This window comes from Idiotropiscis lumnitzeri, chromosome 5, assembly GCF_059441095.1.
Source record: "Idiotropiscis lumnitzeri isolate Australia: NSW breed Sydney's pygmy pipehorse chromosome 5, RoL_Ilum_1.0, whole genome shotgun sequence".
NCBI classification, from domain to species: domain Eukaryota; kingdom Metazoa; phylum Chordata; class Actinopteri; order Syngnathiformes; family Syngnathidae; genus Idiotropiscis; species Idiotropiscis lumnitzeri.
This window is the reverse complement of record NC_142395.1, coordinates 23829005-23852516: the sequence shown is the minus strand read 5'-3', so window position 1 is coordinate 23852516 and position 23512 is coordinate 23829005. Positions and strand designations below refer to the sequence as shown.

The window sequence follows — 23512 nt, the reverse complement described above, 5'->3', positions numbered from 1 at the left end:
TTTGCACTATAAAAAAATACTCTACATTTTGTCATATTTAATACACACATTTACCATACTTATGTTTATGTTAGACAACGGGAAATGGAGGATTGCGGTTATTGAAAGGGTAATTTAGAGTTTATTACTCATATTCATATTTCAATGAGTGGTCTAATATACATCTGCAATTAAAAAAATAAATAAAATAAAGCAACGGAGTTCGAGACGATCTTAATCTGGGATTGTTTGCTTTTTCCCGGCAAAGTTTGCTACCATGAGCAGCCATTGAATGTCCTGTCTCGCAGCAGGAATCGTGTTTGACTGTTTCATATCGAGGTCACCTTTCCTGTTTCTGCGCTCAACGCCTCTGCTTTATGAATGTTTTGTTGAATTTTTGGTGGTCTTTTGCCTTGAATTTACTTTAAACCTTCGGGGACTCGATTTGATCCGACTGTTGACAAATGCTGAGCGGCAGATGACAGTGACAGCGAGGCGGGGTGTACTTAACCTGCCGCAGATAAGAGATAAACGTCGTGAAACGGCTGTCAAAAGCAGATAAAGACGAGCTGTAACGGTTAAAACTCGACGATGTAGAACAGAGCGAGATCCCATATTCGCCCAGCTATGCTGACGTGACTGCTGGTCGAGTGTTGTCTTTTATTAACTAGTAACAACCACACTCTGGAATATATCGTAATTTATTTTATCGCGGTTCAGTTGTCGCTTGAACCGGAGGACAATGCGATTTTTAATCCGCATGTCGACATGTACCCAAGGAGTACCCTGGCACAAGCCTCCACAGCACAGGATGATGTGGCTCGCTGTCTCTCCTGACCCCCAGAGGAAGCGTCCTCCGGCCGGGTCGAGGACTTCGCCCTCCCGGGCAACCGGTTTTCTCCTCCCGTCAATCGTGTCGAGTCTCTCCCGCAGAGATCTCTCTTCACTCCGCTCGTACGTCTTTGCCAAGACGCGGACACCCTTTCGCACACCGGTTGCCTTTGCCAGCTCCTCGGTACCCTCCACATCGGGCTCACTTAAGGGTCAGACTGAAACCGAAGGTGGCCACACACCGACCAATGTACCTCTGGAGGACGTCAGGAGGGTATTGCGACTTGCTCACCCGGAGAGATGGAAACTATCAAGTAAGAGAGACAGATTGATAATATAGTGAATACAAAAAGTCTGCACACACCTGTTCAACGGCCAGATTTTTGTGACAGATGAAACCAAGATCAATCAGTAAAAAAAACTATTAACGTCATCTATAATTTGCACAACCAATTGATTTCTTAAAAATATTTTTGAGAGGTAAAGTAAAAATAATGGAAATAATGTGGTGGCACAAGTAAACCTCTACAACACAAAAAATTGTCTTTATCAATTTTTCTTGGTATCAAATGTGAACAACTTCGTGAATAAGTTTAAATACCAGTACTCATTGAAACAGAAAATGTATTAGTCCACATTGTGGGGAATTTTAACAATCAGATCCTTGTTTTTATCACCTGACCAGCATCCTATTTTCTTATGCTGTTCAGGTGTAAAATTTAAAATCAACTAACAATCCTCTCATATTTCACGCATAGCTGCTGTTGGCTTCTTGACCATCTCCAGCGCAGTGACCATGTCAGCGCCGTTTCTCCTGGGCAGAGTGATCGACACAATCTACACGGCTGGAACGGACGCTGAGGCAATGACGTCCTCCCTCACGTCGCTGTGCCTCATGTTGACTGGTGTGTTCTTGTGCGGTGGGGCAGCCAACGCCGCAAGAGTCTACCTCATGCAGATTTCTGGTAAGTGGTAGACGGAGACAGTGGAAGTCAGCTTCTGCTAAGTAACTATGTATCGTATTTGGACCTTCCCAATTGTCGTTAGAGTTGAGTGTATACTGTGCTATAATTGCCTACAGATGACGCAAGATGGTGGCAAAGGACTACTTTTGTCTAAATCAAGCTCAGCTCACGTTGACTGTTCCTTGGCAACTAGATGCCACCAGATGCAATCATTAGTCGATAGTAGAGTCGATGTGTAAAGCGGTCAAACGAAACATAAAACAAAGAGAATTTCAGAATTTGTCTTTAAAACAAACGCATTAATCTGCCTTAGGAATCTCCACTAGCTTGATGTTATCAGAACATAAAGCGAGACACCATCAATGGGTTAATGAATAGCATTGATCGTGACAGCATCGTCACCCATGAAGCAATGGTTATTGGAGCAAAAATGGTGACGGACCACATATAGACAACAATACCGACAGACACATTTTCTGTCCTCTGCAAAATAACAGCTCATATTTCTGTTGCTTTACTGGATGAGTTGTGAAACTTAATGGTGGTCACAGAACAAATGAAAATCATAAGTCAAGCCTCCACTGTACCGCACCTTGACTTTGATTACAAGTGACAACTTGATTTTATGTGTGCCAGTTATCAGTTATATTGTTCCTGAACGTTTTGTTAGAATGAAGAAGGTGCTTCTATGATCGACTGAGATGGCTTGACGTTTCCCTGCAGGCCAACAGATTGTGCGCAATCTCCGCGCCTCTGTCTTCTCCTCCATCCTCAGACAGGAAGTGGCGTTTTTCGACAGGAACAGGACCGGCGAGCTGATCAATCGCCTCTCCGCAGATACGGCCGTGGTCGGCCGCTCCATCACCGACAATCTGTCCGACGGCCTGAGAGCCTTGGCCCAGGCGGTTGCTGGCGTCAGTATGATGGTGAGTGTCCCTTCGGATTGGTTGATCTACTTTTTTCGAGGAAAGGATATTGCAAAACACTTTGAAAGCACGCAGATCTCTAATGGCCCAAGGCCGAGAAATTGGCTCCTCCCATTGAGCTTTAATAACTAACAGGAGGTCAAATTTCATGAAGAGCCATGTTTAATAGGATTTTCCATTTCAGATTTGAAATGCTTTGAAATGTGGCCCGGATCAAATATGTTTCGGCTGAACTTCAGTTCAAATTAGCTACACTTTCAGAGATGTATTTTAAATGTGACCCTATCCTAGACATGGAATATTTGATCAGTTCTAGTGGCATCATTCTTGTGTTCCAACAATGGTTTAACAGGCACATTTCTCATTTACACATAACAATCCGGGTTTATGCAGTATATCAACACGAAGAATAAATGAATACACACAAAAACAGACATTAACACTTTCATCATTCAATGAAAAGATTTTAAATGATCCAGAATATTTTGAAGGTTTCTTTGACAGTAAAATGATTTATCTGCGTTTCCATGTAACACTACCAGTCAAAGGTTTGGACACGCCTACTAGTACTAGAGTTTGACTGCTCGTCAATGTTGTTCTATTGTAACCTTAATCAATTTAAGGTCCACAATCGAATTAGCAACGAGGCATTTTGGCATCTGCTCTTTGCTAAACAAATCACATGCTTCCTGGAAGTCTGGTTGGTGTAACAGAGAAGAATGGTGTGTTGACAGTAGTATTGCTCTTCTTCTGCACGATAAGGAAGTAATTGCATCTTTTGTTTGGACCTGTTGGGAAACTGGTTTGAAGTAATTCTCCGAACAATGCAAGGAAATGAGTTCAAAGTCTCTGCACCTCTGTTGAAACTCCAAAACCTTTTTTCAATTACAGCTTTTGTTTTTCCAACAATTACGTTGCTTATTGTCCATAAATATTGTATGTGTCATATGGTACGGACATGTTAGATCATTTCCTATGTCTTATTATGGTAAACATCTGGTTGAATGGTTATTGACATCACTGATAGTCTTAATTCCTGTTACTATTTTAGTTATAAATAGTTTCTTTGTATATTTAGAAAAACTCTACGAGTCAAATCTATTAGTAGTCGTAGTAGTAGTATGTATGTCGCAACTCGCACACTGTTCCGACATCGGCGCCCAGTAGGGTAGGTTCGTCAAAAGTTATTTTTTATAAATGCTGAGGGCTGCTAGAAAATGGACAGTGGGCCGCGAATGTCCCCGGGACTGTAGTTTGGACACCACTGCTTTAGATGCTTGTTGATGTGAAGCCAAGCAAAATTCACTGAAGTCTGTCCCATCAGACTTGATGACAGTTTCAACTCCAAACTTCTGAGACATATTTGTCCCAAAAATGTTACTTGGACTCCGTATTGTAAGTTGTAAAGAATTTGGAGTTTACGTCAGGGGTTTGTAAAGTGTTACAAAAAAAATCTTGAACATGTTCAAAAATAATTTCAGTGAGATATCATCCAAAGACTTTTGTCTTTGGAGATTCCACTCGATACATTCTCATCACCCGCTGCTTTCTTTCTTGCTCTCACTCCTGCAGTTCTACGTCTCCCCCAGCCTGGCGAGCTTCATGCTCCTGATCGTGCCCCCTTTGGCCGGGGTGGCTGTGGTATACGGCCGATATCTTCGCTCCATCTCCAAACGCACGCAGGATGCGTTGGCTCAAGCCACGGAGGTATACCACCGACACGAGCTCCCCAGTTCAAGAGAGCCAAAAACAGTAGTGTAGTAATACGGCAGGAACATTGCGAGTAAGTGTGAAAGAAATACGATTGCGAAGAAATTGCTTCAACACATCCTTCAAAAAATAATGTTGTACCTTTGTAGCTGTACTGACAGTTGACTTTTATGTTTGGAAACATAACACGACTGTTTTGACACAGGAAAAGGTACAACAATTATCTGGAGTCCAATTATTTGTCATTTGGCTCACATAAAAGATTCTACCAAAAGGGAGCATAATTGCAACCTTTTGTGGAAGCTTTTTCTCACTTAACACAAAAACAATTTTCTGAATTTTGATGATGATTAAACTCATCTGTGGTTGAATCCTTTTTTTCTGTTGAATTTAGTTTTGCAAGACTTTCATTGTTGTACTCACCTTTGCTGCGTTATATAAATGAGTTAATTATGAAAGGAAGGTTTTCAAACTATTTTTTTAGGAGTGTACCCATTTATGCTGAGCACTGTAAACAAAGTTCTTCAGCACCCATATAGTTGAAAATTTGAACTTGACGCAAATATCAGTTCATGTACCTGTTTTCTTAGTACGGTAAATAAAATTGTACACTCTTATCATCATTTAAATGTTTGTAGTAAGCCTAAAAATATTTTTTATGTGTTCAGTTGGCAGAGGAGCGAATCAGCAACATGCGAACTGTCCGAGCCTTTGGTAAAGAACTGTCTGAAGTCAACACATACGCGCAGAAGACGGACCAGGTCCTCAAACTGGCCAGGACGGAGGCCGTCCTACGTGCTGCCTTCTTTGGAGTGGTGAGAATGCTAGAAAGCAAACCGGGAAATTTTAAGGTTCTCTTTTACTGACGGCACCACGAAAATGTCTTGCATGTGACTTTCTACCATGAAAGGTATGAGAATATCATCCGTTGATATGTCCATCCGTCCTCTCATTTTTCATTAATTAAACAGGAGGGCACACAAAGTGGTGAGCATGCCCACGGAAAATATTTGTGGGTGCCCCAGATTCATTTGTGTCAGTGCGTATCAAGCATATTGCAGTTCAAGCTGTGTGACTGCGGTCAGGCCAGCCTCTAGTTGAAAAGTCAAAGTCAAGTCAGCTGCTACAATGAGGGACAACTTCAAAGTAAATCCCGAATAAAGCGCTGATGTCCCTACGCAGTATCACTTGTTAAGAACGCTTGTTTCTTGGAATCAATTGAACGGTAACAACTGCCAATAATTAAAATACTCTTGTCCATAAAATAATTGATATTCAAAATGTGTATATGTCTCGACTCTTATTGATCAAATTAAATGATAAACACTCACAAATGTCTTTCCTCTAACTAGGCTTCTGATGCATATTCTAAATGGATATCAAACAACAATCTGTGCGTACGTGTGTGTTTCAGACTGGTCTCAGTGGGAATATCATGATCCTGTCCGTGTTGTACAAAGGAGGCCTTCTGATGGCGAGCCACCACATGACTGTTGGCGAACTCTCCTCATTCCTCATGTACACCTTCTGGGTTGGCATCAGCATTGCAGGTAGCACACGTTACTTACACACTATGCTCACTGCTCACCATACATGTTCTTGCAAGTGGTCATGTATCAATCTGTCTGGCAGGTCTGAGTACTTTCTACTCAGAGCTGATGAAGGGCTTCGGTGCAGGAGCGCGACTTTGGGAGCTGCTAGACCGAAAACCAGAGTTCCCGCTTAATGGTCAGTATGCAGTGGGAGGTGTTTGTGTTATATAAAAGCCATAATTATTATTGATTATTTTCTCAAATTTGTATTTTAATAGCAGACCAAAGAAGGCTTAGCATTAGAAAAGCAAGATGGTCCTTTGGGCTATGGGCTATTATTGTTTCTTCTGATGGATTTACACGCTTGTTCATATCTCAGTTCAATACCTGATGTGCTCACCTAATTTTTGGGATGGTAGGCGTTACTTCCAAATCCTGCCATCAAATAAGCATTTAGGACACATTGGCTGTTGGAAGTGTATTCAACAGAGATTATATACCTTTGCAAGTGGCTTGTTATCTCAGGAACAAGGGCAGCAGTCGCACTTTGAGACAGTTGCAAAAACACATCCTGCTCAAAAACAAATATTTCCACCACCACAGTCTTTGAAGATCTGTTTCAACCCTAATAGCAAAAACAAATGAGAAAAAGATCACTTCTTCAATATTGGTCCTCCACAGAAGGCCAAGTTCTTCCTCCAGAGCAACTGAAGGGCCGCTTGGAGTTCCGCAACGTCTCCTTTTCCTACCCGACCCGTAAAGACGCTCCTATCTTCCATAACCTCAGTCTTCTGGTGCCAGCTGGAACAATCATGGCCGTAGTGGGACCAAGCGGATCCGGAAAATCAACTCTTGTGTCACTGCTGCTCAGGCTGTATGACTGTGACGCAGGTAAGACTTGGTTGTTTCATTTTCCTCTTGGTTCTTAAAGGGAGAAGGTGCTGGTTACAAGTTCAGTCCTCACCTCTCTTGCAGGCATCATCACTGTGGACGGCCATGACATCAGGGACTTGAATCCTTACTGGCTCAGAAGTCACATTGGAACCGTCAGTCAGGTAGAAGTACACTTCAGGAAGTAAAATTCCCAGAGAAGCCCATCAAGGTTCTCACAAGTTCTTGCTTCTGGTCTCTCAGGAGCCAGTGCTGTTCTCTTGTTCCATTCGGGACAACATAGCATACGGCGCTACAGACCCGGATGCCGTAACCACAGAGGAAATCTACAGGGCAGCACGAGTAGCCAACGCATATGATTTCATCCAGGCTTTTCCTAAAGGCTTTGAGACGGTGGTGGGGGAGAAAGGAGTGTTGCTGTCAGGTGAGGATCGTGTGTGACCATGTGGCTCAATGACCGCCGCTACAAGGACTCTTGTACACGCACTCAGTCCTTGAAATGTTTTGTGGATGAGTGATTAGCATGTCTAACAATTCTGAGAGACTGGGTTTTGAATCTCACCTCTGGCCTACCTATGAGGAGTTTGCATTTTTCTCCGGCATCCTCCCACTTTCCAAAAACTGCTTAGTATGGTCATTGAAGAATATAAATTGTGCATAGGTTCTTCGTGTATATACACAATGGAATTAAATGCGGCTTCACTAATGCAGTGTGAGCTCAAGAACAATAAAGCTGTCACTTCACTCCAAATTTAAATTAGTAGAGTAGAACTCTCTTTGGATGCCACTTTACTCATTATTTCCGATTCCCTAGAGATAAGTGCTATTGAAAATAGTTGGATGGGTTATGTTATCTCAATATATTTTGTGAAAGGGCTTTATAAATAAAGTGAATTGACTTTTTTTTCTCACATAATACAGTTTGTATCCTTCTATTCAAACCTTAAGAATGTGCCTTGCCGCTTGTGTATTGCAAATTTGCATGTCCTCGCAATCATGTGTAATAACAGTAATAATACTGTCACCAAGAGGCATAGGGGTTAATAAAAGTGTAATTCACTAACTTCACCACTAGGTTGTGTACTATCCATCCGTTATCCTAACTGCTTATCCTCCAAGGGTCTCGTTTCTATAAGTCAAAAGAAGCTGAATTTGAGGAAATCTCCCCCCTGTTGCGTGAATAAGGATTTTATGTTTGTGTCCCAGGTGGTCAGAAGCAGAGGATAGCAATTGCAAGAGCTCTTCTTAAGGTCAGTGAAGCGCCCAAATTGTTCTCTGGGTGACCATTCAGAGAACTTTCACAACGCAGAAGGCAATTAATCTGTTTGCAGAATTGTTCCTCCTGATTATTAAACAAGAGCTTTTATGTAATAATTGGAATGTTGTTGCTCTGTCCATTGAATTTGTACTTTTCTGTCATCAGAATCCTAAGATTCTACTTTTGGATGAGGCCACCAGGTATGACATAAGAACAGGCTGTTTTGTCATATAATTTGCCATACAATTAGCCTGAGTAGACTATTTACAATGTCCCATCCTTAGTGCACTGGATGCCGAGAACGAGTTCCTGGTGCAGGAGGCTTTGGAGCGACTCATGGAAGGTGGATCCCATTTCACCTTTTTGTTTCAAATCAACAATATATTGTCCTTTTGTTGTTGATTAAGCTTTTTGAGTAAACTATCCTGGACACCTCATGTGGTGTTTGCAATTAGCGTTCTTCATTATTTCCTTGCCATCAACAGGGAGGACAGTCGTCATTATCGCTCACCGCCTCTCCACTATCCAAAACGCCAATGCCGTCGCCGTTCTGGACCAGCAACGCGTCGCTGAATGCGGTCAGCACACGGAACTGCTGGGAAACAGACAGGGACTGTTCCGAAAACTGATGGAGAAACAAGCTTTTCTTCAGGAGGAGCAGAAACGGGCTCTGAGTTAATCCTCGTTAAGTGGATGACAAAGAAGCACCTCAGGTGATGAGGTGAGATTTATGACTTGAGTGAAATACTGTATATCATCCCCATGCCGAGAGAGATGGCAAAGCCTGTGACAATGCCACAGGTGTCCTTTCGCCAAGCGACGAGGCTGTGAAAAGAACCTGAGCAAGTACTGACTGTTTTACTACCTTAACTTTGGCTGAAAAGTGTTATTTCCCCACTGGAGGAATCAAGTGCTAAGAGATGCTTCTCCAACTGGAGACTCCTGTCGTTTTAAAACACTCTCATTGTGAATGTAAAGTTCAGTTATATTACATGTAAATGTGTGTCGGAGCGGTGCAAATACACAACTTTTTAATCGCAAAGGCATGCTGTAATCTGACAACCCACTGATTTCTCTGAACTAAACCAAAAATAACTAAATAGCAAGACATGTTAAGCACTGCTAAATGTATATTTATGTTCGTTGTGTCCGTTTTGGTGGACGATTTAACTTGAAGCTCACATGCAGAGCCTTTTTGGAATTTATAGTGAAATGAAGCATCTATATATGTGGTGTTGAGTGAGAAAAAAAGAAAGAACACTATTTTTTTAATGAGCACATTTGATCCTCTAAACACACGCTGGTCTGCTAAAATAATTATGTTTATATTATTACACAAGTGCCAACTGAATTTATATTGAGATATACTTATTGAGATTTGATATTTTACTACAGTAATTAGGGAAAGTAAGGGGGAGTGGAGTGGCAGGGGATGGGTACAATGCTGATTTAAAAAAAAAAGTTAAAAAATGTTACATCAATGCTTCAAACTCAAATTTCAGGGTATGTTGTGTTCAGGCTGATAAAGAAACAAATATGTGATGTAAATGATATAATGCTGTCACATGCTCAAGTTTGGGATGATTTTGTACAATATTGTACAGAGTTTTAAATATAAATATGTGTAATTATTTTAAAGGGTTTTGTCTGACCAAACCTTTTTGTAAATTACTTTAGATGATTAAAATACAACAATTATAAACAAGTTTCCATTATGTTCTAATCTAAAAAATTGGACTGCAAAATGGACAGTTGATGAAGATTGTTGATATTTATTATTTTATATCATGTGATTTGTGATTGTTTGTTGCTCAGATCCATGAGAAAATTCCCTCCTATATTACGCTTTCATTTTACAAATTTAGTTCTAACAATAGATTATGCTCACTTTCTCGCTGACGGTGCTTGAAAATACAGAATAAGTGTATGTATGACATATGTTTGTCATGGGTTTCTAAATGATCTAGGGTACATTTAAAATTGTGCTTGGCTAAATTATTATAGTTTTGTGTAAAAGAATAAAGTGGAATATGTATAGATTTAAAGATTGTGTCTGAGTTTTTACTGGAGTGCATTTTAGTGTGCAGTACATCATCTCGTCACCTGGTGGTGCTGTTGCTCCAACCCAAGTCTGATGAAATCAAGCGACTGTTTTTATTTAGTAAGTGTTGACAGTGCACTTCTCATATTCATTGGATGTGCCGCAATAGAGTCAATGTAAAGTTTGGTGAGGTTTGCATGTTTGTAATTGAACGAACGTAACACGTGTTTGATGCCCACTTAATTGGTCTGTCACGATACATCACTGGCATAGAAATAGGAACAAAGATAAAATAGTAAATAATTTTCAGACAAATGAAGTGAGATCAGATTATTTCCTGCGGTATCCATGGTGATTTTAATGGCATCCCAAGTACATTACTGCAACTTTGAAGGCTGTTTAAATATGTCTTGCGTTAAATTTCCAACTGCAGACAAACATACACCACATTCATGTAAAAAGTTTTTTTGTTGGGACAAATCCTGCCTGCGGTATCACTTTTAAAACATTTTATCATTTGTATTGCTTGTTCATCCTCCCGACAGTTCACTCCACCTTTTGCATGGAGAACATTTTCCCTCCTACATGCTACAATCAAAATGCTTACAAAGTAGAGCGTCGTTACAGTACCCCCAACAAGTGTTTCTCCTCTTGTACTCTCTCTGTGTCTCCCCATGAGTTTACAGGCTACAAACCTCACAAAAACACCCAATAAGTCCGTCAGCTGGCATCGTCACATATCCACTGACACACAACACTTCTCCCCGACACCTGCTGCACACACGCAAACACACTCTTTCACTTCCCCTGTCTGCTTCCCTCCGCCCCCTCGCCCCTTCTGACCTCCTCCCTCCCCTCTCTGGCTGGCCTGGCCGCTTACATTTTAGGCCTTTCACAGGCGCGCGCATCAAAAATGGCACACGAACAGTGCGTTAAAGTAGCTCAGCCCCTTGCCATCGCCCTCCCACAGCACCATCATGCACACTCGCTACTTTCAATGGACACCCAAGGAGGCGTCTCCCTATTTTCACACATCCTCCTTTCCAAAAATCCTCACACCATTTTTTTTTTCATCATCCTGCGCCGCCCTCTTGCGTGCTCTTTTTTTCCTTAGAATATTAGTGAACAATACACTAAAGACCACTTACCATTTATTTTTACCTACATATCCACATGTATTTTCCCTTATGCAATAGTCACTCCAAAAGTCAGAAAATTTGGAGTTCAACCAACATTTGTTGGATTTTTTTCGATATTGCATTTCCTTATTAGGGTTGCTGTGGCGTTGGAGTTTATCCCAACTTACTTTGGGAGGGAGGTGGGGTACATTTAGGACCACTCGCCAGTCAATAGCAAAACACATATAGACAAGCATTAACACCGACACCGATGGACAATTTAGTGTCTTCAATTAACCTAACACTGGCATGTGAGACCCTCCAAAAATAAAGCATGCAAGCACAGGGAGAACAAGCGATCTCCAGAGAGGAACGACTGAGCCAAGATTCAAATCCCAAACCTCAATTCTGTGAGGCAAATGTGCGATCTACTAAATCACCACAAATAACACCATTGTCAGTCACATATATTTATTTACCAGGCATATTCTAACATACAGTAAAAAATGCATAGTTAACATCAAAATGAATAGCATGAAACTAATCAAAGCTTTTAAAACTGCTGCCTGTTGCGACCAAATTGTAAATCGAGTTCTCACTAGCAATGAATTTGTCTCAGGGTGCACAAGCGTCGAGAAGAACCAATTTCCTTCTTGTATATTGGCAAGGTCGTGGTAGGCGAAAATATTTGTAGGCCTATTACATTACAGGCCAAAGATGCTATTGTGCGAACCATGCTGCTAACTAAATTCCCAACATACGTTTGATGACATTTGAGATTTGTTGACTATTTCAGTGTCATTACAAAGTGCTCATTGCTTCTATCCATTGCCGTCTTTTCAATTCTATACCTAACAATAAATTATACAAAGCATGTGTAAAGTCTTCATGCCTTGCGTCATTCTCTAATTTTATTTGAAATACATTTTTTCAAACCGTATCAATTAAATTCTGAGAAGTCCTATTTTGCTTCTGTCTACACACGTCCCCCCCACCCTCCGAAGTCCCTGGAGTTTATTTTAACCTCCTTGGCCGCTCCTCTTTCATTCCTTGTGGTCCCACATACGGCACTCACACCTGCCAACACACACACACGTGTGCTACATGTACACACTATATTCCCTTTCCAGCCTTCCTTTATGCACACACACACACAAGGTGGATTTCAGCAGAGTTATAATTAATCTAAGTGCTCCTGTGATGGAGACAGATAAGGTTCCCTTCCTTATTTATTCAATTAGTCTCGGAAAGATTCAATGTTGTTGTCTGCGGCCATTATCTCCTTAACGAGGATTTAAAAATGTTAATGACCACCCATTCCCATTATGGAATACAGTAAATTGTTAGTGCGCACATTTTTCAATAGAGTGCTGACAAACAATTAGCAGCTGGGTAGCAATTATTGTTATTATTTTTTAAATCATTTTGAAAGGACCAATGTGGTAGAAAAAGAATCAAATATAAAGGAGAGAAATTGTATCCACACAACAAATGCAGTAAACAGCAGTAATGATGAGTAATTAAAAGCAAATTAATTGCAAGTTAAAATATTTCTGTCTTTAAATCATATACACGTCTTGATGTGACGATAATGATGTTTTTTTTTTTTTTTTAACCCAATGGACTGACCCAATCGTTTGGGCCGGGGCCTAAATGTGTTCAGATGAGGGCAGCATTTTCCCATTTTAAGGCTGCATGAGGCCTACTAGCAGCAGGTCTCTAACCCTGCTTGGTAGCAACTGGCATCTCCCCCTGGAAACCCCACCCCACCACCACCAGCAGCACCCCCAGGGGTCCGTGTGCTCCTTATACGGCCCTGAGGAGTGCCCGCGAGCCTGTACGGGAGGTCAAAGCGACAGTTCCAAATATGGCAGGCGCTCCTCTATGTCGCTGGGGGCGCGCCGCCCTATCAGTCATGAGCCCCCTGAAACCTGATGGATGGCCGTCAGACTCTACACCCCCCACCAACTCCTCCTCCCTAACCCCCTTGCCCTTGCAGCATCCAAATATGGCAGAGGGCCGGAGTGGGTACCTTTGTGAATGGTGGAGGTTGTGTATATAAGCCGACCTGGTAGCAGGGAGGACCGTAGCTGGTTCAGCAGCAGCACTGGTTGGGTCATTCTCTCCGAGCCGCAGACACTCTCCTAAGGTAAGATGCTAACGCTGGGACTCCTTACGAGCCACACATCCGGGATGGGGGACATGCTTGGGATAGAACCACTCTGGAACAAACAGTACAGGGAAATGGAAATGTAATTATTTACTGTATAATCTGTTTTTTAAAGAAGAATTATATATACTAGTGATGACCCCCTATGGGGCCAGTCAAAAGTCGCAACAAAATATAGACTAACACTCATCATCGAATGAAAAATGTACTTTTATTTCAGTAGTTGATAATATCTATACAATATCAGCCCATTCAAACATTACAAAACTGAAACAAAGTTTATATTCATAGATGTTGATCAGCAGTTAATTTTGATGTTTTAATTATAGACCCTGTGATGGACTGGCCAACAGTCCAAAGTATATAGCCTTTTGATCAAAAGTCAGCGAGGCAAGGCTCCAGCTCCCTGCAGCCCAGAACAGGATAAACAAGATAGAAAACAGATGGATGGACAATTAAAGTATTTTTTAATATTCAAAGTTGACAGCCATACCACTGTAAATGTTCTCTGAACAATTATGACGTTAGCTTAGTTTTAGCTATCTATACCAAGAATTTTCTTTCTTTTTCCATTAAAAGCCAAAAATAGGGTCACGTGGATTTTGGTTAACATCAGCTAGCTGGTGTCAAATGTTATTGGGCAAGAAAGTACATTTTCTGTTTAAATGGCGTTTGCTCAGTTTTAGCTATAAAAGAAACCCACGGTGTCGAGTTATTTTGTTTGATAAAGGTTTATTCACAGCACACTATTTTTTTAGTCTAACTAATACAAAATATTAATAGGCAATAAAGTCTGAATTTTCATATGAGAAAATCCACTTTTATACTAAAAATGTAAAAAATAGCAACGTTATAATAGACAGAATGCTGTAACAATCATTAGGTGTTTCTATTTTGAGGTTTACGTCATCCATATTGTATTGAATAGTTTGTAGTGGATGAAATACTAATATACAGTAGTTAATTACTTGGTTTACACTTTATTTATAGCATTAAACGAAACAAAACGTACCCAGTCTGGCAGTTACTACTTTCACACATTCTACCAGTGTATCTCAGTGTAAAGATTTACCTTAATCGCCGTTTTTTCTCCCGCAGAAGCCAACATGTGTGACGACGATGAGACTACCGCCCTTGTGTGCGACAACGGCTCCGGCCTGGTGAAGGCTGGCTTCGCCGGAGACGATGCCCCCAGGGCCGTGTTCCCCTCCATCGTGGGCCGCCCCCGTCACCAGGTAAGCAGCCACCATATCGACCCATACACACAGTAAACCGCTTAGGATAGAGGGAAAACTCCACGTTTGAATAATGACGTCGTGTTCGTCATCATTTCGGAAATGTAGCGATTTTGAGAAAGGGACGTTAATTGAACACACCTCTCTACGAGAACGGAGGACCATGTGACTTCGCCCAGCCAATCAGGAACGAAAGATACAGTTACTGTATATAAAATCAAACATGTTTAATAAATAATTGTACTTGTAATGCACAATAATTCATATGTTTTAAGTATTCGCAACGCTCATTAAACTTTTTAATGTATATACAGTATATCTATCATCATCAACTACTTCCCAAAACACGGTCCTAACAGAAACGTCGTTTTTTAAATTTGAGTGACACAAAGGAAAAGTCACCCCATTTTTTAGCATCAGGTTTTAAGTGCTATTTTATACTGTAATGTGAGGCCAGCTGGGTGTTAAATCATGTCATCCTTTATTGCACCAGTGTGGTATTTACCTCCTTGAGATAAAATTAGTACCAGATGACCTGCGTCGTTATTTGGCACCTTTGTGCAATGAGCACCATGCGCACCAGTGACGAGAGTAATCCATTAAGAACAAGGTCATTCTGTTTCCATACCTCGTGTAGACGTTTGTTTTCATCACCCATTCTTCTCCCCCCTACAGGGTGTCATGGTCGGTATGGGTCAGAAGGACTCCTACGTCGGCGACGAGGCCCAGAGCAAGAGAGGTATCTTGACCCTCAAGTACCCCATCGAGCACGGCATCATCACCAACTGGGACGATATGGAGAAGATCTGGCACCACACCTTCTACAACGAGCTGAGAGTGGCCCCCGAGGAGCACCCCACCCTGCTCACAGAGGCCCCCCTTAACCCCAAGGCCAACAGGGAGAAGATGACCCAGATCATGTTTGAGACCTTCAACGTCCCCGCCATGTATGTGGCCATCCAGGCTGTCCTGTCCCTCTACGCCTCCGGCCGTACCACCGGTGAGACTGACAACACGATACATAATGCGCCAAGCACAATGATCTCCGAATAGATAAATACATTTATTTTCGCAACGTGTACAACAACCACAGCAGCTTACGCACACATTTTACGCACATGCATTTAATACATATTCAAGAGCATAAGAAAAACGCTCTACGATTGTATTTAATTTCACATGTTGCATCTATACGACATGATTTTACGCGCAGCTTTTACGCACTACTTTACGCATGTGTTCCGTGACTCACGCATACGTCATGCGGAGTCAAGAACACCAATATCTAAACACTTGGCATCCTCTGTCTCATTCTAGGTATTGTGCTGGATGCTGGTGATGGTGTGACCCACAACGTCCCCGTCTATGAGGGTTATGCCCTGCCCCACGCCATCATGCGTCTGGACTTGGCTGGTCGCGATCTGACCGACTACCTGATGAAGATCCTGACCGAGCGTGGCTACTCTTTCGTCACCACCGGTGAGCAGCGCTTAAAAAAATACCCCCCCCCCAAAAAAAAAAAACACAATTGGAATTATTAACATAGTGTCCTTGAACGCCTCACAGTGGCGCCGTAGGACAGCGTGATCAGTGTTAACAAAAATGTGACTCAAAAACGCTCCAATTTTGCCCTCTCGCCAGCCGAGCGTGAGATCGTGCGTGACATCAAGGAGAAGCTGTGCTACGTGGCTCTGGACTTCGAGAACGAGATGGCCACCGCCGCCTCCTCCTCCTCCCTGGAGAAGAGCTACGAGCTTCCCGACGGTCAGGTCATCACCATCGGTAACGAGAGGTTCCGTTGCCCCGAGACCCTCTTCCAGCCTTCCTTCATTGGTACGTTGTCGCCCCCCCCTTTGCACGCACTTTCAGAGAGCATCCTCCGAGTCCTAACAATTATCCTCGTTCCCTCCACAGGTATGGAGTCTGCCGGTATCCATGAGACCGCCTACAACAGCATCATGAAGTGCGACATTGACATCCGTAAGGACCTGTACGCCAACAATGTGCTCTCCGGTGGTACCACCATGTACCCTGGTATTGCTGACCGTATGCAGAAGGAGATCACCGCCCTGGCCCCCAGCACCATGAAGATCAAGGTATATCATATAATTCGACTTGATACACGCACGAGGAAAAACCCCAGCTTTTGCTTAGAACTAATGATTCATTGTAAAATTGAAGAATATATCTAACATTTAAAATCCAAAATAAACTGATTTTTAGGGAAAGGTTCTTCTTTTCGTGTAACTAATTGGCCACGCCCACTAGCCTGCTATCCGGAAGTAAGTGTACCAGACCAGTGATTGTCAAAACTTTTTATGCTGTGCCATCTAAAAAAATTCTTAGCTCAAGTACAATTTTGACCAGCATTAAAATCCAATGATAGGCGTAATGTTCTGAAAACCGAGGGAGAGGTTTTATTTCGAACAAGTAATATTATTATTATTGGGGTTTTTTTTGGTCTTTGTTTTTTTTTGTTTTTGTTTTTGTTTTTTGTTTTTCAAAAAATACTGCACATGAAAAGCAAAATTAAAATACTGCACTACAATTTTTACAATTTTAGACAGTCTGTATGCATACCTCCAAGCTTCATTCTAAATTAGATTTTATTGCAGATTCTAAATGAATTTTATTTTATTGTAATTCAGTGATTATTTCACACCTTTAAGCATACAAGTGTTTGTTGGATTACAAGAGGAAAAACAGCACCTTCTTGTGGGGGAATTTCCTCCAGTTTGATGTCTCTCTTCATTATTTTAGGAATGAATTATACATGATTTAGATTAATAATGACGAAATTTCTGTACATTTTATTATGTGGAAGATTATTAAAGCACAGAAGTCAATTTACAGGCCGCTACCAAACTTAGAGATTTGAGACCTCATGGAAAAATGTCACTTTGTGTGCCACCTACTCGATGCCAAAATTTGGATGATGCTGATGAACGTTTGGTGCCGACCCATTACTGACCGATTCTCTCCCGCTTCCCCCTTCACCCAGATCATTGCTCCCCCCGAGAGGAAGTACTCCGTCTGGATCGGTGGCTCCATCCTGGCTTCCCTGTCCACCTTCCAGCAGATGTGGATCTCCAAGCAGGAGTACGACGAGGCAGGCCCCAGCATTGTCCACAGGAAGTGCTTCTAAATCCCTCGTCTGCCCCAGCTTCTCCATCCTCTCCGCCACCAGCTTTGCGGAATTCGAGCGAGGGAGAGAAGCAGGAGAATCAACCTCTGCGGCACTGCAACACTCTGCTGTCAATGGACTGCCTGTCTGTGCTGTTGACCTTCTTAACTATGCATTGTTTCAACAATTGTGCATATTTTGTTGCTGTCTGTTGCCTGTGTTGTACGGAGAAAGGCTGTGAAAAAAACACCACTGAACCATGCGTCCAACCAAAAATAAACTTTAATAAAAAAATAACAACAACATGTTGCCCAACACATGTGAATGTAAGTGTATATACATATTAATAATTTATTAAAGTCCATTATTTGGTACTTTTGACCCTGCTTTATTATTTTCTAATCAATGACCAGGTAAATTTAATGGTAGTTACAATGGCAAAAAAAAACAAAGGGGAAAAGAAATCATAGACTGACATGAGAAATTCAGCAAAATATTCACCAAAGGGTCAAACAGTATTGAGAAACTGTAAACATGTATGGTTTTAGTCTGGGGAAGGGATCAGAGGGTCTCATCCCTCAGAGCTGAAAGGAGAAGAGGGTTTCTCTCCCTTTCCCCATCAATCACTGCGGTCGGGTTGCAGGGTCCAGTGAAAGGGGAGCTATTGCTTCTGTGTCTGACTTGCCAGGAATGTGCCCAGACAGCAAAAGCATGGGCAGCTCCATTTTGAGCCCCAACCCGATGATGGACACTCGACACCTTGAGTCCTGTACACCGCTGTGAGAGACCCCAGGCCATTTTTAGGCAAAATGTGAACCCGCAGCACACAGCGGGGGGGACCCTCCAACTATGTCCGCCTTATAAAGCGCACAACCTTCGCAACAGGTTTGAGTGGATGGACTCATATGGATGGGGTCTGTGTCATCTTTCACACCCAATTCAAACAAGTCTATTTATGAAATGGTTCTTGGAATCTCAAAACCCGAGTCATTGTCGTTCCATTTGTGGGAAATGAGCATTTTTCACTTTCATTAGTCTGAAAATTCTTTATTTAATTCATTTTTAGAGCAAGTTTATTAGTATTCAGAAGTTTTTATTTTTATTAATATATTTTAGTTTTATTAGTTTTAGTCTTAGCTTTAGTTGTTTCTGCTATATGGAGTAATTGTTGAGTACAAGATTAAAAAAAAGGTCAGTATTGTGTAATAAAGTAAATTAAACTACAATTTTCAAACAACTGATCTTGGCTATACCAAAATAAATACATTGAAAGTCAACCCTAAAAGTTCATATAAGATGATAATTGACAAAAACTAAAATGAAGGACATTTTTGCTATGATTGTAGTTCGTTTTTAGTTTTTTTTTAGTTTTTTAAGCATAAAATGTAGAACCAGTTAGTTTTTATTTCCGTAAAAGCTATTTTGTGTTTATTTTATTTTGTTAATGCAAATGCTTCTTCACCTTTATTTTATTTTTCATTACCTAGAGTAACCATGGTTGATATTCGTACAACAGAAAGATAGCCTTTTGTTCAACTAACAGGTCCAAATTTAACACAAACTATCTTTTTAAGGAGACAAGATCATCATTATGTCAGTAAGCAGTGGTGCCTTGAGATACGAGTGACTCAACCTATGAGTTTTTCGAGATACAAGCTGTTCAACCACTTTTTGCTTTGACTTGAGAGTGTAGACTTGAGGTACAATCGCTGCATGGGGGCAGTGACTTAACCCATTACACAATAAGACGCAATCTGGCAAATATAATTACAGGAGAATTTAAAAAAAAAGGCCTTTGAAGCTGTTTCTTGCCACTCCCCAGTTGCGTTTTACTGTCAAAGTAACCATAAAGAAAAAGAATTGTACCTTGTGTATTTAAAACAACCACATACCTTAGCCTTCTTTGTCCACTAGCTATTTTAATTGAAACTTTAGGTTAATTAGTTTATAATTTTACGTCCCAACGAACGTTTGACATAGTAAAACTGTGATGCGTTGGACTGAGGTCGACATTTCATACTTTATTAAGATTTGCAGACACTGTGTGTATACACTATAACTGTATTGGACTATAGACTCTATTGGCCGGTCAGTAGGTGTCAGTTCTATTTTCGCCTTTGCATTAATTGCTACACGAACAGCAACGCAAAGTGTTGCATGTAATCACTGTAAACCGCCGTACTTATCCTTCGATACTTTATTTATACCTCATCCACTACAAATCATTATCGCTGCTCTGGCCTCATGCATTCTTGACAGTGACACCTCGGCCACCTGTTGCTGGGGATGTGTTTGGCTTTTTAAAGAGACGTCTCCGACTGGGCGGTGCTAAAGAGGAGCATTACAAACAGGCGGCTCCGACATGAACGCCATCTGTCCCCTGCTTCCGTGAAACCCGAGCCTTGAGTAAGTATAACTAACTGTGCACCGATTTAGAGTCTTAGACAGTAGGGGTTTCTACTGTAATGTTCTCTGGTGCTGCCAGCAACAATATACGGTCTTAACGAGACTGACAGCTAGCATCGCTTCTACGTACGTGGTCAGGTGATTTTCTGCACTGAGGTGTCTATAAATAGCACAGACATCCATTTTTAGCTGATTTGAGGCGATGCAGTTTTATAATGGCGCAGATTATATCCAGTTCTTACTCATTTGCATTAATACATGCATCAGTGTCCTTGGTTTTACCGGGGGGAATGTTACAGACTGTGGATGTTAGTGTACAGAACTGTATTATGGGTACTGTACTGTAAATCTTTGACAGCCATTTAAATTTCCGCAGCCAATAAGAGGAGGCGGTGGTTACGTCATCTGTTCGCGCCGCCTCGACTGAAATCGGATTCGCTCTTTTTCTTAATTTACAATCATTTAACACTGTATAGCATATTATATTCATGGAAAATATGATTTTGATGTTTGATTGTTTAAGCTAAGATATATGTTTTTTTCCACGCTGACGTAGCAACCTAAAGCCGGTCAAAGGCGGAAATAGGCGGAGTCTGGAGCTCAGGCTGCTTTGCCATTGGTTGAAAGCTTCCCATGTGTTTTGGTTTAAATAAATGACTGCGAAGCCGAGTTGTAATATGAGTAAGAGCTCTCCTTTCCAATTTACGCTCGCAAGTAACACAACAACAACAACAACAACAACGATGTTTTTCAGACGTATGTGATTGATTGCTCGACTTTCTATTGGAGAGGCGCGAAGATGGTGACCAAAAGGATCCGCTCGGAGTATATGAAGAAATTTAAAGACCCAAAATGGGAGACTTACTCGAAATGTTATGAGGAGCTGCTGAAGTACAGACTGACTCGCAGACTTCTGGAGCAATCGCACAACCCCTGGTTCTGGAGTGGATCTGACAGCGACTCGGATTCCGTTGGAGAAAATTCACCTCAGGCCGACAGGAGACAGGCTCCGTGTTGCGAGAAAGGTGACAAGCCTGCAGGAGCCCAGCTGGAGCAGTGCCAGGTGGCCAAGGCTGATGTACCAAGACTTCCCGTCCTGGAGAAGGAGGAACATGGTAATTTGGGGATTAAAACCTTCAAAGTGGGATATATGGTTGCTGTCTCTAAGTGCTTTCTCTATTCTGTGAGATTGCCATCCTCAAGGGGTCAGAGAGTCATGTGCACCGAAGAAGAGAGGAGAACAGAGTGGCAGTAAAAACAAAAGTGTTACTCGTAGGCAACCACAAACAGGTATTTAAAAAAAGTTGCATGCTCATCAATGACCCACACAAGATAAAAAAATAATCCTTTACAAAGATAATATAAATTGACACTGACAGCGAGGTATGTTTAGTAGACAAAATTGTCTACGGAAAAAAATTACGAGTAATGGGCAGTCAGTCAAAGAGTTATTTTTTTTCTTGGACACCCATTTCAATTACAAATCGTAAAAAAGTAGATACTGTATGTTCTGTGCTGCTTCTGAATGTTGAGTGTCTCATCTAGAAAAAGATCCTGCAGCTCCACAGGCACGGACGACAAAGCCGCAGCGGATTCCCAAGTTAACGTGCGTCCAGCGGCTCAAAAAAACAGCGGTGGCATGCCCTCCAAATGAGGACAGCAAACATCCTTTTGCTATGTATGCTGCTGGCGAAAAGGATGCCGACGTTGCCTGCAGAAAGACGCACAACGTCCGACCTGCTACTTCGACCACTGAGGTAATGATTTTTTCTTCTTCTTTTTTTGATGTCCTTAAGGTCCATGTAATAGTGCTCTTTTTTTGTCCTCATTAGATGGCATACTAGTTAGACAAACTTCATGTTACTAGTTAAGCTGAACATTAGGTGTCAATATGTGCTACTAGTACTACCAGTGAGATACTAGATAACGTTTAAGATATAACACCTTCTAGTAGTACTAGTAGCACACAGTTTTGCCTTACTACTAATGTGTACTAGTGTCTTCTAAGTGTCATACAATATTGGAAAAAATGGCACTGATCCACTCTTTGTCCACATGAGTAGGGCAAGGTTGGCATACTTGAGGTACAATGACGTTACTAGTGAGGCAACACTACACTAGTTGACAACGGCACTACTAGTACGATTAGTGAATCACAATATGTTGAATAGTGAATAGTTTAGCCTGTAAACGTTAACATCTCAAACTTCGTGATTAGCACTTGTAGCACAAATATGTCGACTAGTTCCATTTCGCTCACTTGTGCAGCTCTAGATGTTAACTTGTAGTTTACATGTAATGCTACACTAGTAGTACTAATAGTAAGCATAACATAATAATGTACTACTGTGCTTGCATTATTCTACTTGTGTGCTGAGTTGTCTGACTGGACAAAACAAAGACCATACTAGTACATGGAGGATCTTAAAGTAAATGCTCAAAAGGTTTTTTAAATGACAACGGATATAAAGCCTGACCCGTTCTGTTGGTTGTAGATCCATGCATCCGCCCTGAGGGCAAAATCCAGACGGGAAGTAGAGCGACAGGTCCAAGCTCAGAGATGGGAGCGGCGCCGAGCCAAGTCGGCTGATTTGGACAAAGCCAGAGAGACGATTCAGCCTGAGTTTGATCCCTGGCTCACCGAGTACATGCGCTGCTTCTCTGCTCGCTCTCGATGAAACACACACTGAAATATAATCGCCAAACAAGAATATTGGCTCATTGGCTGGCATTAAAAAGAGGGATGTTCAATGCCAATTTTTGATTTTTTTCGGGGAGGGGGTCGATACCAGTACAAGTATTCATTCTTGAGTACTCACCAATACCGATATCAAGTATTGTACTTGTAAAATTTCAGTTAACACAATGACAGATAATTTTGAACAAAGCCCATTCTGTCTTTCTGATGCACAATTATTCACAGTGTGTTAAATGGCCGCAGTGTAACACCAACTGTTGGCAAGAAAGACTTATTCAATGTATTCTTTTTTTTGCCTTAAGTATCGTTGGCTGGTATCGGCATTCTCCAATGAATACACAATACCTTGAAATAAGGTAGGTATCGTCCTGATACCGATACCTGGTATTGATTCTCGCCCCTCCCTTTTTGATATTACAGTCATTCTAATGGAGACAGCTACATATTTAGATGTTGCGTCTTTGGGAATTTTCAAGCCATATTTAGATCTAGTCCCTTTAAAAATGATCTTCTCCCCATGGATCACGCTTCCTCCTGCAAGTGTAAATAATAGTTTGTGCACAGTATGTGTTCGAGTGGCGGCTCGTCCAGAGCGTATCTGTGTTCGGCTTCAGCTCACTTGTAAGCC

At 41.6% G+C, this 23512-nt stretch overlaps 3 protein-coding genes across 5 annotated transcripts; all 3 read left to right on the top strand.

Annotated features, from left to right (window-relative positions):
• Positions 1–237: 237 nt before the first annotated feature.
• On the top strand, positions 238–10137 carry abcb10 (ATP binding cassette subfamily B member 10). The gene is made up of 14 exons (XM_088296984.1): positions 238–1124; positions 1569–1775; positions 2499–2701; positions 4274–4408; positions 5080–5226; positions 5826–5961; positions 6044–6139; positions 6625–6834; positions 6919–6998; positions 7078–7258; positions 8041–8084; positions 8258–8292; positions 8377–8435; positions 8578–10137. Exons 1-14 carry the CDS (start codon positions 722–724, stop codon positions 8769–8771), a joined length of 2130 nt encoding a protein of 709 aa, XP_088153110.1. The 5' UTR covers positions 238–721; the 3' UTR covers positions 8772–10137.
• Positions 10138–13237: 3100 nt separating this feature from the next.
• On the top strand, positions 13238–18077 carry acta1b (actin alpha 1, skeletal muscle b). 2 transcript variants are annotated; one of them, XM_088296346.1, is made up of 7 exons: positions 13245–13400; positions 14520–14656; positions 15332–15656; positions 15974–16135; positions 16298–16489; positions 16571–16752; positions 17658–18077. In XM_088296346.1, the coding sequence occupies exons 2-7, from the start codon at positions 14528–14530 to the stop codon at positions 17799–17801; spliced, it is 1134 nt and encodes a 377-aa protein (XP_088152472.1). In that variant the 5' UTR covers positions 13245–13400; positions 14520–14527; the 3' UTR covers positions 17802–18077. The 2 variants fall into 2 exon arrangements, with proteins under 2 accessions (XP_088152471.1, XP_088152472.1); XM_088296345.1 differs by having other exon boundaries at positions 13238–13400; positions 16298–16752.
• A 1960-nt stretch (positions 18078–20037) lies between these two features.
• Positions 20038–23451, top strand: ccsapb (centriole, cilia and spindle-associated protein b). Of its 2 annotated transcripts, none has more exons than XM_088295822.1 (5): positions 20038–20186; positions 20941–21301; positions 21390–21476; positions 21732–21943; positions 22682–23451. In XM_088295822.1, the coding sequence occupies exons 2-5, from the start codon at positions 20986–20988 to the stop codon at positions 22862–22864; spliced, it is 798 nt and encodes a 265-aa protein (XP_088151948.1). In that variant the 5' UTR covers positions 20038–20186; positions 20941–20985; the 3' UTR covers positions 22865–23451. The 2 variants fall into 2 exon arrangements, with proteins under 2 accessions (XP_088151948.1, XP_088151947.1); XM_088295821.1 differs by having other exon boundaries at positions 21375–21476.
• The last annotated feature ends 61 nt before the right edge of the window (positions 23452–23512 follow it).